The sequence below is a fragment of the Oryza glaberrima genome, chromosome 12, assembly GCF_000147395.1.
Source record: "Oryza glaberrima chromosome 12, OglaRS2, whole genome shotgun sequence".
Taxonomy (NCBI): Eukaryota; Viridiplantae; Streptophyta; class Magnoliopsida; order Poales; family Poaceae; genus Oryza; species Oryza glaberrima.
The window spans coordinates 15,918,953-15,933,064 of NC_068337.1; the positions used below are offsets into that span (position 1 = coordinate 15,918,953).

The following is a 14,112-nucleotide window of genomic DNA, read 5'->3' on the forward strand; positions in this document are numbered from 1 at the left end:
GACGGCGGGCCGCGGCCGTGCGGCGGCGGCGGACGACGGCACGGCGCAGACGTGCAGCGACGGCGGATGAAGGCTGGGCGGCGGCCGTGATTTCTTGAATGTTTTTATTTGCTTTCTTTTAGAATTGATTCGGTGATTTTGGATGAACTGTGAATGAATTGATTCGGTGTTTTTTTGGATGAACTGGATGAATTGAATGGATTGGATGGGGAAAGGGTGGGAACTGGATTGGGAACAAGGAGCTACCGCCGGAAACGGCAGTGGCTGCCCAATTTTTTTTTAAGCGCTCGAAGCTATTTTCGCAGGCAGACCTGCCGCGCGCCTGCGAAAATCAATTATTTTTGCAGGTGTTGAGGTGCAGACGGATGGCTTATCCACCTGCGAAAATATGATTCGGCCGACTTGGGAAAAGAGTTTTTCTAGTAGTGCGACGATGACACATGGACTCATCAAGGGCCATAATATACGCGTGATGCAGGTTTTGTTAAGGCTGACGATTTCGATTGTGCAGGGTTAATGCTCTTCCGACGAACTGGATAAAGTTGTGATTTTTTTTAATAGATGCAGCCAAAATGCATGCGTGCACTTTGTAGAAAGTGGCTGCGGACTACTCCTAGGTGGCGCCCTCTCAAATAGTAGTAGTGTGGTAACGTAATGCCCAGATTTATATTGATTTTGACAACAATCATAAAACAGAGAACCTATTTCCACTGATATTTAAGAACTGGGTAATTCTAACTTAGAGCGGGTACGATAGATGAATTTAGCCGGCGACACTATATGCATGCAGCCTAATATGCTGAGTTGGCAGAGAAATTTGGGGAGAGAGAGGATGAGCCCGTGACTATTTAGTCGCTGACTACACGTGTGTGCCAAGGCAAGAAAAGCATCAGCATGCTGTTTCCTACTGGATCATGCAGTTGTGGGGTCCACGTGATTAGTGGTGGGTGGATGAGAAGATGACAGGTATAGGCATGACACTATAAAAAGAAAAAAGAAAGGTTTTGGAACTAAGTGGAGGCAAGCTTGTAGACTATTGTTGTACGGACTAGCTATTTGGTAAAGGAGTATTTTATGTTACTTGTCAGGTTTTTGAGCTGATAGCTTACTCCTCTATCAAACATGCTTTTATGTAATTCGTAGTTTCAAAAGCATAAAAAGGCTAAAAAAAAATGAATACGGCCAACCCCGCCTGTCCATGTTGTTCGACGAGACTTTTTTCTTCTTGATTTCAGTTCTCGCCTTCTACTCTCTCCGTCCCATAAAAACCAACCTAGTACCAGTTATGACACATCTTAATACTATAAATCTGGACATTTGTATGATCAGATTTATAGTAATAGAATATGTCACATCTGATCTTAGATTTTTTTTTCCAGAGAGAATACCTCCATTCCAAAAGAAAAGAACAAATATAGAATTGGATGTGATATAAATTTAGATAGAGATATGTCCAGATTTATAATATTATGATGTGTCACATCTAGTACTAGATTGGTTTTTTATGGGACGAAGAAAGTATGGTAGATGGAAGGTCTACCCTCTTCATTGGATTTCACTAGATGGTGTCAGAAGTTGCTAAGGTCGGGTTTAGTTCCAATGTTTTTTTTAAAACTTTCAACTTTTCCATCACATCAAAACTTTCCTACACTAATAAACTTTTAACTTTTCTGTCACATCGTTCCAATTTCAACCAAACTTTTAATTTTAGCGTGAACTAAACACACCCTAATTTTTGGGTAGTACGAAGGTACGATGCTGGGCAATGATGACACATTATGGTCTCACTTGTAGGGGGTGGTTGTACATGCTATTCGTGTATACAAATTGGCATGTTAGTGGTTTTGGATGATGACCATCGTGGGAAGTCGAAGTTGGTCGGTCACTTTGAGACTGGCTTGGCAAATGAAACTTTTGCTATGAATTCAGAGCTGCCGTGTTGCTGGAGGCAACAAGCTCGACAACAATGCCATGACTTTTACGAAGTCTTCCAAACTGCTTACGTTGTAAGCTTGGTAACGAGGTCCTACGTTTCGGCTTCGTCATTATTAGTTGTATCGTGGGCTAGTGTTAAGGGTGGGCGTGGTCCAGGTGTACTCACTGGCCTCGTTGGCCCGTCCCACGAATTTGGCATCAATGGGTAGATGGGCTAGCCCAAACTAAAAACATAGGCTCTACTGGGTACTCGGGTCGGCTCCGAACATCCGAAAAACAATAAAAAACAATTTTGCTATATATTTGTCGATAAATTTTCTCCCAAAAATTTGGCAAATGTAATTACAGTATAATCGTAGTGTAATTACAATGTAACTATAATATAACTTGTATGTAACTTTCAAAAATCTCTCCGTAACATGTTATTTCGGTAAATGGAGGTCGTGGAAACAAATCTTTTCACATATGTATGTGCTGTGATTTTTTTTCTTCCTCACCAGAACAAATCTTGTAATAGATCTAACGATTCAAAATTACTTGAAACTTACATACAAACTACACTATAGTTACATGCAAGTTACAGTGTAATTACACTATGATTGTACTATAATTACATCTGTGAAATTTTTAAGAGAAAATTGGTTGACAAATGTATAGTTGGTCCTAAAATAAAGCATCGAGCATGAGGCGAGGCGGCGCCCCTTTCTCCGCGGAGGCGGCAAGGCTCGGCTTCTTCTCAGGGCGGCGCCGCTCCACCGCCCTTCCCCACCGGCGCCGTCGAGGCACCGCCTGGCCTAGTGTGGGGATGTTCATGTGCGCGCTACGTGCTTGTCTAGCTAGCCACATGTTCAAGGAGGCTCCCCTCGTCGAGGGGTTGTTTTTCATTTCGTATAGGAGGAAGACATGCATGGAGAGGGGAGAGGAAGAGAGACGAAACTCCGGCTGCCTCCTCGCTGTGCGCTGCCGCCGGAGTGAGTAAAGAGGAAGAGAAACCACCGAAGGGAGCAGAGCCGCCGGTGTGAAGAGTGGAGAGAGGGAGAAGGAAGAAGGGGAATGAGGAAACATGTCCGTTTTTTCAATCCTGCTTACTAAAATATAGATATTGAGGTCATCATAAGATGAGTTGTTATGCTTGCCTCATTTGATTCGACGCGGAAGGTTTCTTTGCCAAATTCAATATGAGGAAGTGAGCTTGGTGTCACTGAGAAAGAAAATATGTTTGAGGTCATCTAATCAATACATACAGCAAGTCATATAACACGTGCGAAAAGTGAAAAAAAAAAAGAGCAAGCAGCAGCAGCGATTGGAGAGGAATCTCGAACCAAGGTGAATTAGAAGAAATGTATACTTGCAACAAATCGTCTTATAGGAGAAAATCTCAAACTCAAGGACTAACAATTTGGCGTGGTTTATGTAATTTCCCCATGTTCAAATAAATTCCAGCCCATTTCGAATTCGATCGATCCACAGGAGTTTCAATTCACTACCAGTCTCTGACCGACGTGTTTTGTGCATGCATGCATGCAGTGAGCAAGTGATGAATGAAGCATGCGAGCAGCTGATCCGCCATTGCCGCTCGCCTTAAGCGATCGAGAGATGGTGATGTGAGAGAAGAGATCGAGATGGCCGGGAGGGAGAGGGAGAGGGACCGGGACAAGGATCAGCTGCTGCTCATCCCAGTGGCAGCCGACCGCGCCGCCGCCGCCGCTGCTGCCGCCGACGGCTACGAGGAGGAGACGTCGTCGCTGCTGCCGGTAGGGATCGTGGCGGCCGGCTCGCCGCCGCCGCTGCCGTCGTCGGCGCGCGGCCACCATATCCACCGCCACCGTACCGGCATCGAGGTGAAGTGATTCTTTCCTTCAAATTCAATGTTCATGCTACCTCTTTTTTAAATATTTATGTTGCTTTTGATCATTCGTTTTAAAATTTTAACTAATATAAATATGTAAAAATGTAAGTTAAAATTATATTTTATTTGATGATAAAACAAGTCACAATAAAATAAATTATATAAACATAATATTTTAATAAGATAAATGGAAAAAAGTCAACGCTGTTGTATTCATATATTTTGAAATAGGGAGATATGGAGTAGCTTGTTCTTCTAACTGCATATACAATCCCCTCTTTACACGGATAAAAGGTTCAACATTTGAACTGTTTTGTTCTAGCAAAATGGAAAATTAGTTTGTTGAACCATTATATGGTGACATAATATAGAGATCATACTGGTATTTTAACTTGGGGAAAAGAAAAAGTAAAACCATACTCCCTCTATCTCATAAAAAACAAAACTACCAACTTTGTTTTTTATGCGATTATATGTTTAAATTCGTAGTGCTAGTATGTATCATATCCGATACTACATTCGTTTTTTATGGGACAAAGGAGGAAGCATGTGGTAACTTAACGTAGTTGTATGTATATAACATTAACAACTATGGCCTCGTGGAGTCGTGGCAGGCATTTTCAAGGGTGATACGCAGCTGGGCCTGGAAGAAGTTCATGACTGGATGGTACTACTGCACAATTAATACCAGCTCCTTTACTTTCCTTACTTCCTATTGCAATTGCAAGTATTACCGTTAGGAATTAGGATTGCATATTTTGTACTTTTCGTCCGTTCTTTTTCATCAGTTTCATAGGCCTCACAGCAACTATACATACTTACATATTAAGCAAATTCAGAGACTTCTTACACTGAACTTGTGTGCTGAACAACTTGTTCTGTTCATGTATATGACCCTGGCACTTGTACAGTGTCATCCTGCTGCCCATTGCCATCACATTCTACACCACCTGGTGGTTCATCCGCGTCGTCGACGGCTTCTTCTCCCCGATCTACATCCATCTCGGCATCAATGTCTTCGGTACGTAATTCATTATCATTATTACCACTGTCCAATAACCAACACACAAATTTCGCTCAAAATCATTGATCCACTGCACGCACGTACAGCGAGCACTGCAACTCTAAAGGTCAGTTAATTTAATAGACTAAAAGATCGATCGAGCATTTAGTCTGATGATATTTCGTGTTGATTTTGGAATTTGATGATGATCGTTTGCAATCTCGAGCAAAGGTTTGGGGTTTGCGACGTCGATCACCTTCATCTTCCTCGCCGGCGTGTTCATGTCGTCGTGGCTGGGAGCATCTCTTCTCGGCCTCGGCGAGCTCTTCATCAAGAAGACGCCGCTGGTTCGACACATCTACTCTGCTTCGAAGCAAATCAGCGCTGCAATCTCACCAGGTTCGTCCATTCCAAACAAAACTATCTGCCAAAAAAAAAAGAATTCAATTCTAAAATAGTAAAATGTGTTCAAATCTTCATGAGATTTCTTGATTAATTTCGTGTTCAATTCAGACCAGAGCTCACGGGCGTTCAAGGAGGTGGTGATCATACGTCACCCGAGGATAGGCGAGTACGCGCTGGGATTCATCACGTCGACGCTGACGCTGCGCGGCGTCGCCGACGGCCCCCGCGGCGGCGGCGGGGCCGGCGGTGGCCGGGAGCTCGCCTGCGTGTACGTGCCGACGAACAACCTCTACCTCGGCGACATCTTCCTCATGAGCCGCGCCGACGTCATCGTCCCCGACCTCTCCGTCCGCGAGGCCATCGGTAAACTGAAAATTGAGCCCTTCAAATTCCTGCATTTGTAGCACAGCATTCGCTGGAGTTCAAATTCCTGCATTTGAAGCAGAAGTATTCGCCGGAGAAGAACAGTTTGGTTCTTGATTTGGTTTTGGTTTTTGGGGGAATTTTGCTGCAGAGATCGTCCTCTCCGGCGGGATGTCGGTGCCGCAGATCATCTCGGCGGTGGAGGGGGTCGTCGGGCTCGGCGGCCATGGCCGGCCGGTGAAGTCTCCTTAGGCTATGGAGGATGGAGAATGGTGTCAAGTTGTCAACTTCACACTCGGTATAATTTTGAGCTTCTGTATGATTAGATGATTAGTTCTAGAGAGGAGGTTTCCAGCATTGGTAGGATGGTTTATGCAAGCATAAATTTTAATCCACTGTGAGACAGCATTAAGCTTGTATACAGAATTCGTTGTATTTCTTTTTTGCATCGGCAAATTATTGGTTTGCAATTTGTTTTTTGGTACAGTTTGTAATTGAAGCAATATACAAGCCTCATTACAGCAAGGTGCATGGGCACAACTTATTCCATTATCAGCATCCATGTTTGGCTGTGTCTATTCACAAACTTCTAAATTGATACAGACAACATACCAACGAACTTCCGATGATGACTTTCCTTTGCTCACCATTCAATATTGCAACGCAAACAATTGACTCAATGAACTCATAGAATGAATTTTAACGAGCCAGGCTGCTGCCAGATATCAGGCTTGCTCAATGCCACTGGACCAGGTCATGTTCTTGACAGGCTCAAGAATCGCTTCAACTTCGTGCAGAAGTTCTTTATCAATACCTGAAGTAGACAATTCAATTGCAGCAGCCACGTTCTCCTCTACCTATAATCAGGGAGCAGAGGTCATTATATGTTATTTTACTTGGACTAAAAAAATCAGTAAAGAGTGGACTCAAGTTGTAGTTAGGTGAACAGATGGAAGAAAGCAGCTTTATCTGAGCTAAACATTCTGGTTCACATCATTTAGTCCCAAAACCATGTGTTAACAAGTTAGATAAACATTCCATTTCTTTTCATATATAGACAGCCAGACAAAAATAGTCACCAGTACCACCATCCAAAAAATACCTCCGTGATTAGATTATCCTAAGAACAACATTATTTTCAATTACAAGCAGAGATTAGATCTTTTCGTGTTATGATGTGGCTAGATTTAACCAAATATCCTTCATTAAGAGTTGACATGTGATTCTATCTAATCAGATTAAGGCAGGTTACAACATGTACAGGTAAAGATAATCATAAACCTGCTCATTTCTGGCATGTTACTACCAGTTCTGGAGAGTGAGGACTTTTGTGGAAATGGTATTCAATATGTTGTGTAGGAGGTACAAGGTAGAAAACCAATAGAGAACTGAATACCTGTTCTGGAGAGTTCATTCCGACAAGAACCGTGGAAATCTCATTGTTCATCAAGCTGTACTGCATAGCTAGCTTTGTAATGTTTTTCCCCTTATTCTTACAGTGATCTGCTGCTTCCCTGCATGCCAGCTGATAACAGGATGTATTACAGTAGATTTTTTTATATTGACTAGAAAAAAATGGCCATGTGTTGCAACGGGTGAAGGCTATTTTAATCTTATTATTATATGGTTTAGTTAAGATGAAATTCACCGTAGGAATTCGCTTGGATATATATTTTTTCTTTAGAAAATCATGAGCTGCAATTAGGAGTCCTTTCTATATTTCCAAAAATGAACGAACTTAAAAACCAACTCAAATACGGATATGTATTTCCAAAAGCGAACGAAATTAAAAACCGACTCATACATGGATGACTTACCAAAGTTCCAGCAAAAACATCTTCAATTTTTATAATAGTAGAGATTGGGAAATCTAACCTAAGCCTTTAAAACCATGAGCAAGTCAATTTGACAATTTCTAGATTAATTTAAGGATCAAGCACATTATAGTTATGAGTATGTGTTTGTACTTTGTACACAATCTACCATACTTATTTGCCTCGTGTTCCCCTCAAAACTCCTAACCACTTCCCAACACTCTTCCTGCATAATAATTGCATAAATTTACAAATAAATTTGAATCCCCTTGTGACATTCTATATGTGGTTATTCTTCCAATACAGATAATTTGCTAAGAATTAGCTTTCCACACAGTAACCAGGCGCAAACAAATACAATTCACATCACAGCAATACCTTTAGTTCTTTTGGTGCAGGGTGCCATTCGGGTGGCCCGTTATCTGTGAGAAGCCCCATTGCGAGTGGTGAAGCACTGATCACGCCAACACCTTTGCTCTTCAGGTAGGGAAGCAAATCCACAAGCGCGGTATCATTGATCCCATAGTGACAGTAAGACAGAATCACATCCACAGAACCTGGCAGCGCCCGGTCGAGCACATAAGTGTAGATGCTCAACGGCAGCCCGGTTATCCCGACGAACCGCGCCTTCCCGCTCTCCTTGATCTTCTGGAGCGCCGGAATAGTCTCATTCACAATCTGAGGGCACATCCAGCAATAAAAGAGTTACAGAAGCTTGGGCTAAAGCTGTAGGGCGCAATTGGGAGTTGGGAGCAATTCGTCGAACAGGTGGTGGGCGCGCGGGGGGACCTGGTCGAGGTCGGTGAACTCGATGTCGTGGCAGTGGAGGATGTCGACGTAGTCGAGGCCGAGGCGGGCGAGGCTCTCGTCGACGCTGCGGGTGACGCGGGCGGCGCTGAAGTCGAACCCTTCCTTGTAGCGCCCGCACTTGGTGGCGACCACGAACCGGTCCCGCGGCACGCCCGCGGCGCGGAGGCAGTCCCCGAGCACCGACTCCGACACCGTGCCGCCGTAGTACCTGCGATTTGCGACAAGGGGGGGCGCGGCGGCGCACTCTCAGATCCGCCGAGAGCCGGGGAGGAGGGGGAGGAGGAGGAGGTGGTACGTACGGGGAGGTGTCGAAGAAGTTGATGCCGAGGTCGAGGGCGCGGCGGACGACGGCGCGGGCGACGTCGCGGGGGACGTCGCCGAAGACGTGGCCGAGAGGGGAGGCGCCGAAGCCGACGGGGCTGACGCGGAGGCCCGTGGCGCCGAGCTCGCGGAGCTCCATGTCGCTCGCCGACGCCGACGCCGCTGCGCACCGGGAGATTGGGTGGGTGAGATGTGACGGGAGAGGTAGCAGTCGCTAGTGCGGCGGGTGACGAGAGTGTGTGCGCGCCTGCGCGTGCGGTTGTCCTTGTGAAAATTGGTTCAGGGCATGTTTTCCGAAGCTTCTAACTATTACAGTTTCTCTCATAATCAAAACCTCTCCAAATATAGTTTAGCTTTTTATCCAGATTCTAAGAACATGTAATTCTCTCATAATCAAAAGCTCTCAAAATAGTCTAGCTTTTTATCTAGATTCTGAGAAGCTGTAGTTGTAAATTATGAGAAGCTGTAGTTGTAGTTGTAGAATCTTTTCCACATTCTTAGAAACTAATTACCAATTAGCTGCTTCTCATAATCTTGGGTGTGTTTCGATGGAGGATTTTGGATGGATAGGACATGGCAGCCCATTTTTTGTGGGTGTTTAGTTGGTGGGTGAGAGTGGGATAGGGTGGCCCGGAGGGGAATATTCCCCCCGATGTCGCATGGATGAATCCGGCCGATTTGCCCGGATTTGGCCACCCGAGCGAGCGGTCGCGTCACCCCCGTGGAGAGATAGAGAGAGAGAGAGAGCTGGCTGGTAACGGCGATGCCGATGCGTGCCCGGCGACGACGTGATGCGGCCGGTGCGAGCGGCGAGCACTGGCGCGGGAGACGAGCGCGGCGGCGACGACGATGACGATGCGAGCCCGGCCGGTGACGACGACAACGCGTTGCTGGAGGAGGTGGCGGTGGCGGCGGCCGGGGGAGGTGGCGGTGGCGGTGGCGGTGGCCGGGGAGGTGGCGGTGGCGGTGGTGGCCGGGGGGAGGAGGCGAGAGGTCCCGGCCGGCGGGAGGAGGCGGCGGCGGCGGTGAGCCCCCAGAGGCCCAGATCCAACCGACGTTTTTCCTTTTTTTTTTTCTTTTTTCTTTTTCTTTTTTCTATGTGTATTTATAATGGAGATAGTGGTGTAAATTGTTGGAAATTTTATGATTTGTATTATGTATTAATTTGATGGGGGTTATACTCACCATCTCAAGTGAGAGGTGACCACACCTATAAATTCATTCTACTCCCTCCAACCAAACAAAAATTGGATCACCAAATCCATCTTCATCCCAACAATCAAACAAAAGACTGGATCACCATATTCGCTCAACCAAACAAAAATTTGGATCACCATATCCAACAAAACATGGACCGTCATATCCCATCCAGCCTTGACCGTGAACCAAACACACCGAAACACGGAATTGCTGATTCTTTTTTTCTTTTTTTGCGATTCTTTTTTGTTTTTTCCGCTTTTTTTGATTATTTTTTTTAATCTCTAGCACACGTATTTTTTTCAAATGTTTTGAGTTGAAAGTTTTTAAATCTTAACTTCAAAATTTTCAAATCTTAACTTCAAAATTTTGAAATCTGATTTGAAAGTTTTCAAATCTCCAGTTGAAAGTTTTTAAATCTGAGTCGAAAGTTTTCAAATCTCATGTTGAAAGTTTTCAAATCTGTGTTGAAAGTTTTCAAATCTTGAGTTGAAAGTTTTCAAATCTGGGTCGAAAGTTCTCAAAGTTGAGTTAAAAGTTTTCAAATTTGAGATGAAAAGTTGAAAGTTTTCAAATACGGGTTTAAAATTTTCAATATTTGACTTCAGATATAGATTTTCTTTTCATTTTTTTAGTTTTAAAAATCTCGTGGAAAAAATAAAATTTTATCTACTACCATCATTATCTCAAACTGTCGTTATCTAAGACTACCTAGTAATCCCCAACGAAAACTAGTCTAACTACCTTAACCCAATGAAAACGCTCGCTGGCAGCGCGTACGCGCCACCTAGTGATCCCCCCTAAAAAAACAGCTCACCCAAACAAAAAAGAATGAAGATTGATCCAGTGCCCTTACGGAATTAAGTAGAGAGATGGAGATGTTTAAACAGCTTGACAACTCCATTGAAATAGATTCAACTTCTATAGTTAAATTTACAAGTTTAAGTCCTACCAAACGGGCTATTAACTATAAAGCCGATTATTATCACAAACCATATTTGATTAACGATTTTTGTTATATATTTATCGATCAAATTTTTTTTCTAAAAATTATTAAATATAAATACAATATGATATAATATAGTTATAGTATACTTATATTGTAACTTACTCTAACTGTATAGAGAAATTTCATGATCCTTGACAAAGTATCTCGACAAAACAAAGTATATGGCCATATGTTGTATTTCTTCTCTGTCATGTATGTTAATTTAGCTTAACTAGCATGGTCTTTGATGTAGAAAGTATATTGTGACTTAACAAAGAAAACACAACATATATTTCTTAAAGGTACTTTAAGTACATACTCTAAAGAACTCAATCCTAGGTTTGAATCTGAACATAGTGTATGTTCATATTCAAATCCAGGATTAGGTTTTTTAGACTGATGGAGTACGACTTTACGGATACATTATCATGACACTAGAGACATGTCAAGTTGTTAAACTAGCTAAGCTGTGTTTGGGAGAGTTTCCGTATAGAAAATGAGATATCTCATTAGTATGCATGATTAATTAAGTATTTCCTAAAAAAATCTTATAAACTGGATTAATATAACTTTTTTAAAGTAACTTTCCTTGAATTTTTCTTTTTGCAAAAAACACATTATTTCGCAGCTTAGAAAGTGTGCGCGCGAAAAAGGGGCAGTAAAAGATTGAAGTTGATAGTTCCGAATGCAGCCAAATATTCATTGAGAAGCAACAGCATTCCTATTGATAATACAAAGTTGTGTGTGCATAATATTAATAGGAATAGAGCATCTTCAGCAGGGTCCCTAGACATAGCCCTCAAATGATTTTTGAGAGTTAAGTGTTAGTGATATGCCCTAGAGGCAATCATAGAGATGATTGTATCACATACTATATTTACATATTTATCCGACATTGTTCCTTCAAATAGATAACTCATTATTGGTTAATGAATAGGTGATTCTTTCATGAGACTCTTTATGTTGTTTGTTATTATTTCTAAAGGATCCCTGATCAAATATCATATGTGGAACAAATATGTTTATATGATCAGCACATGTATTAATTGATGATCATGTCTCATGGATCATGGTATAGAGATACCAAATTAATAATGTCGACACATGTTGGTGAACATGTTATTAGACAGACGCAACATGAGACACTGCAAGAGCCATATGTGTTGTGTCATTAGTGATCTCATTTAGTGTTGGTGTTGAATCCTTAGACCTGAGATTATCATGGTTCCTAACATGTGTAGTAGCTTACTTAGGGACTGCTAAACGCTACTCCATAATTGGGTAGTTATAAAAGTAGTTTTCGGGTATGCTATGAAACATGTAGTGGGATATGAATAATCAAGATGGGATTTGCTCCTCCTATGGAGAGATATCTCTGAGCCTCTCGATGTTGTAGATTATGGAAGTGTATGGCCATGCCAAAGGTGATTGAGGAGTCAATCACAAGTTATATAATCTATCAACAGGTTCGAGTGAATGATTGAGCTATTAGCGGATGGCACATATCTAGCCTTGAGCTTAATCGATATCGTGAGGCAAAGGGGTTCATACAAGTATACACTAGAGGTTCAGCCAATATGATCTTTATGTATGTCCGATGGGTCAATACGCTCTGCTAGGGGCCGCTGTTGACGCGTGGACCGAAAAGGAGTTTTCGGGTTACAGCCGAGTATACATGAACCTACAGGGTCGCACGCTTAATGGGCCGGAATAAGGGGATTGGATGGAGATCCAATATGAGCTTAATTCAGATAGGGATCCGAATAGGAGTCCTACGGGCCTTGGAGGCTCGAGTAAAGGATCCTATATATTCGTGAGGGGTGTGACCGGTGGTGGCATTGCATCACGTGAGAAACCCTAGCCATCACTTTCCTCCCGAGCAAAACCCTAGCCGCGCGGGGGTGCTAGCACATCTGCGCGTGGCGTTCCGTCCCTGTACGTGTGGATACCGGTAGAGGCGCCACTGGTTTGCGGTGCTGATCGGCATGGGAGTACGGCGAGGAGAACGCACGAGGAGGAGAAGGTCGAGCCGGTGCGATCAACTACTTCCTCTATATCGACGTGCGCTACTTCGCGAGAGTTCCTTCGACTTCTCAGCGTCTTCTTCCGCTGCGCAGCGCGTCAAGTCGTAACGATCTATGATCTAATACTTGCATGATTCCTGGTTTACGCGATAGAAAATTTTTATTTATGCTATCGTAGCCTACGTGTATCCCAACATTAAGGTCAAAAACTGATGTCCAGCAGGACTCCTACTAAATCCCAAAAATAAGAAGGCATCCAGATCATCTTCCCACGCCCCCAGTCCTGAGAACTCTAGTCCCGCCCCCTATCCCCGATAGGAGAAGCGCGAGAGAGAAATTCAGGTGCACTTCCCTTTTTTTTTGGTGCCCTTTTCTTTTCCACGTCTGTCGTTCTCTGGCAGCGTCTTCGTCCGCTCAGCGCCATTCTCCTCCACAACGATCCTCCATGGCACCCCTCCTCTCCTCCCCGACGCTCCTCCCTCTCATCTTGGCTCCCCTCTTCCCGGTGCCCTAGTCCACCCTAGTGCCCCTCCTCCTCGGCGCTCCTCTCTCTCCATTCCAGCGTCCATCTCCTTATCAAAATTATCACTGGTAATTATCAAATGAAGTAAAGTTCATTTATTGATTTAATTAACAAAGTATAGCCTGCTTAGTTTGCATTATCTGAACTTGGAAATCTGAATTACTTTTACAATTGTAAGGGCAGTATCACTATTTCTTTGCAAGCCATCTAAATTATGAAACAAAATTATGTTAAAAATTTAAACATGGTTAAATTCTATATATCAGATATATTTATTTTTGAATTATGGTGGTGCTAAACTAGATGTAAACATAGAGCATGTGCTGAAATATAAGAGAAAGGAATAGGAGCTAGAAAATGAGGGCTATTGCTACAATTGGATGCAATTTTTGAGTCCTGAAAAAATAGGGGTAGCCCCCATTTGACTTACAGGGGCTTTAAAATAGGGGCTATTACTGAAGATGTTCTAAGAGGTATCTGTTGGCAACTTTTTGTGACAAGTCGACAAACACGATCGCAACACCTAAACACCTTGCGGTGATATGGAGTCGCCAACCACCTCGATCTAGCCAAAAGGCCAAATCAAGATGGGTTTCGTAGAAAAACAGCTAAACCGGCTAGCGGAGCCGATTTGGATAGGCTGATTTAGATCGATATGAGGATAACTAACCCGTCTCGTGGGCAAAACGGAAGGTTTTCATAACAAACTTACAAAGAGGTGTCGCACTGTCATAGCGGCGGTGGACGGTTTACGGCGCAAACCGACAAAGATGGACTAAAGTAGGGTAAAATAGAAAAACATGGTAAAAAAACGATTCAAGTAGATTGTATTGGAGGGTTTTACAATGAACCGGCCTTGTCCCTTAAATAGAGGTTGGTC

At 43.3% G+C, this 14,112-nt stretch overlaps 2 protein-coding genes across 2 annotated transcripts; one reads left to right on the forward strand and one right to left on the reverse strand.

The window, feature by feature from the left end:
- Positions 1-3,526: 3,526 nt before the first annotated feature.
- On the forward strand, positions 3,527-5,905 carry LOC127758171 (protein LIKE COV 1-like). The gene is made up of 6 exons (XM_052283790.1): positions 3,527-3,776; positions 4,399-4,451; positions 4,696-4,805; positions 5,019-5,186; positions 5,301-5,555; positions 5,707-5,905. The coding sequence occupies exons 1-6, from the start codon at positions 3,558-3,560 to the stop codon at positions 5,805-5,807; spliced, it is 906 nt and encodes a 301-aa protein (XP_052139750.1). The 5' UTR covers positions 3,527-3,557; the 3' UTR covers positions 5,808-5,905.
- Positions 5,906-5,969: 64 nt separating this feature from the next.
- On the reverse strand, positions 5,970-8,732 carry LOC127758170 (L-galactose dehydrogenase). Its single transcript, XM_052283789.1, has 5 exons — positions 8,479-8,732; positions 8,159-8,387; positions 7,748-8,047; positions 6,952-7,080; positions 5,970-6,412 (listed from the first exon to the last, which is right to left on the reverse strand). Exons 1-5 carry the CDS (start codon positions 8,637-8,639, stop codon positions 6,281-6,283), a joined length of 951 nt encoding a protein of 316 aa, XP_052139749.1. The 5' UTR covers positions 8,640-8,732; the 3' UTR covers positions 5,970-6,280.
- Between the last annotated feature and the right edge of the window lie 5,380 nt (positions 8,733-14,112).

Excerpts from the sequence above, each read along its gene's own strand:
- LOC127758171 (XM_052283790.1), top strand. The coding sequence starts at position 3,558 with ATGGCCGGGAGGGAGAGGGAGAGGGACCGGGACAAGGATCAGCTGCTG. Across the intron at positions 5,187-5,300 it reads CAGCGCTGCAATCTCACCAG|ACCAGAGCTCACGGGCGTTC; the intron begins GTTCGTCCATTC and ends TGTTCAATTCAG. Across the intron at positions 5,556-5,706 it reads CTCCGTCCGCGAGGCCATCG|AGATCGTCCTCTCCGGCGGG; the intron begins GTAAACTGAAAA and ends ATTTTGCTGCAG.
- LOC127758170 (XM_052283789.1), bottom strand. The coding sequence starts at position 8,639 with ATGGAGCTCCGCGAGCTCGGCGCCACGGGCCTCCGCGTCAGCCCCGTC. Across the intron at positions 8,388-8,478 it reads AACTTCTTCGACACCTCCCC|GTACTACGGCGGCACGGTGT; the intron begins GTACGTACCACC and ends CGCAAATCGCAG. Across the intron at positions 6,413-6,951 it reads GAATGAACTCTCCAGAACAG|GTAGAGGAGAACGTGGCTGC; the intron begins GTATTCAGTTCT and ends CCCTGATTATAG.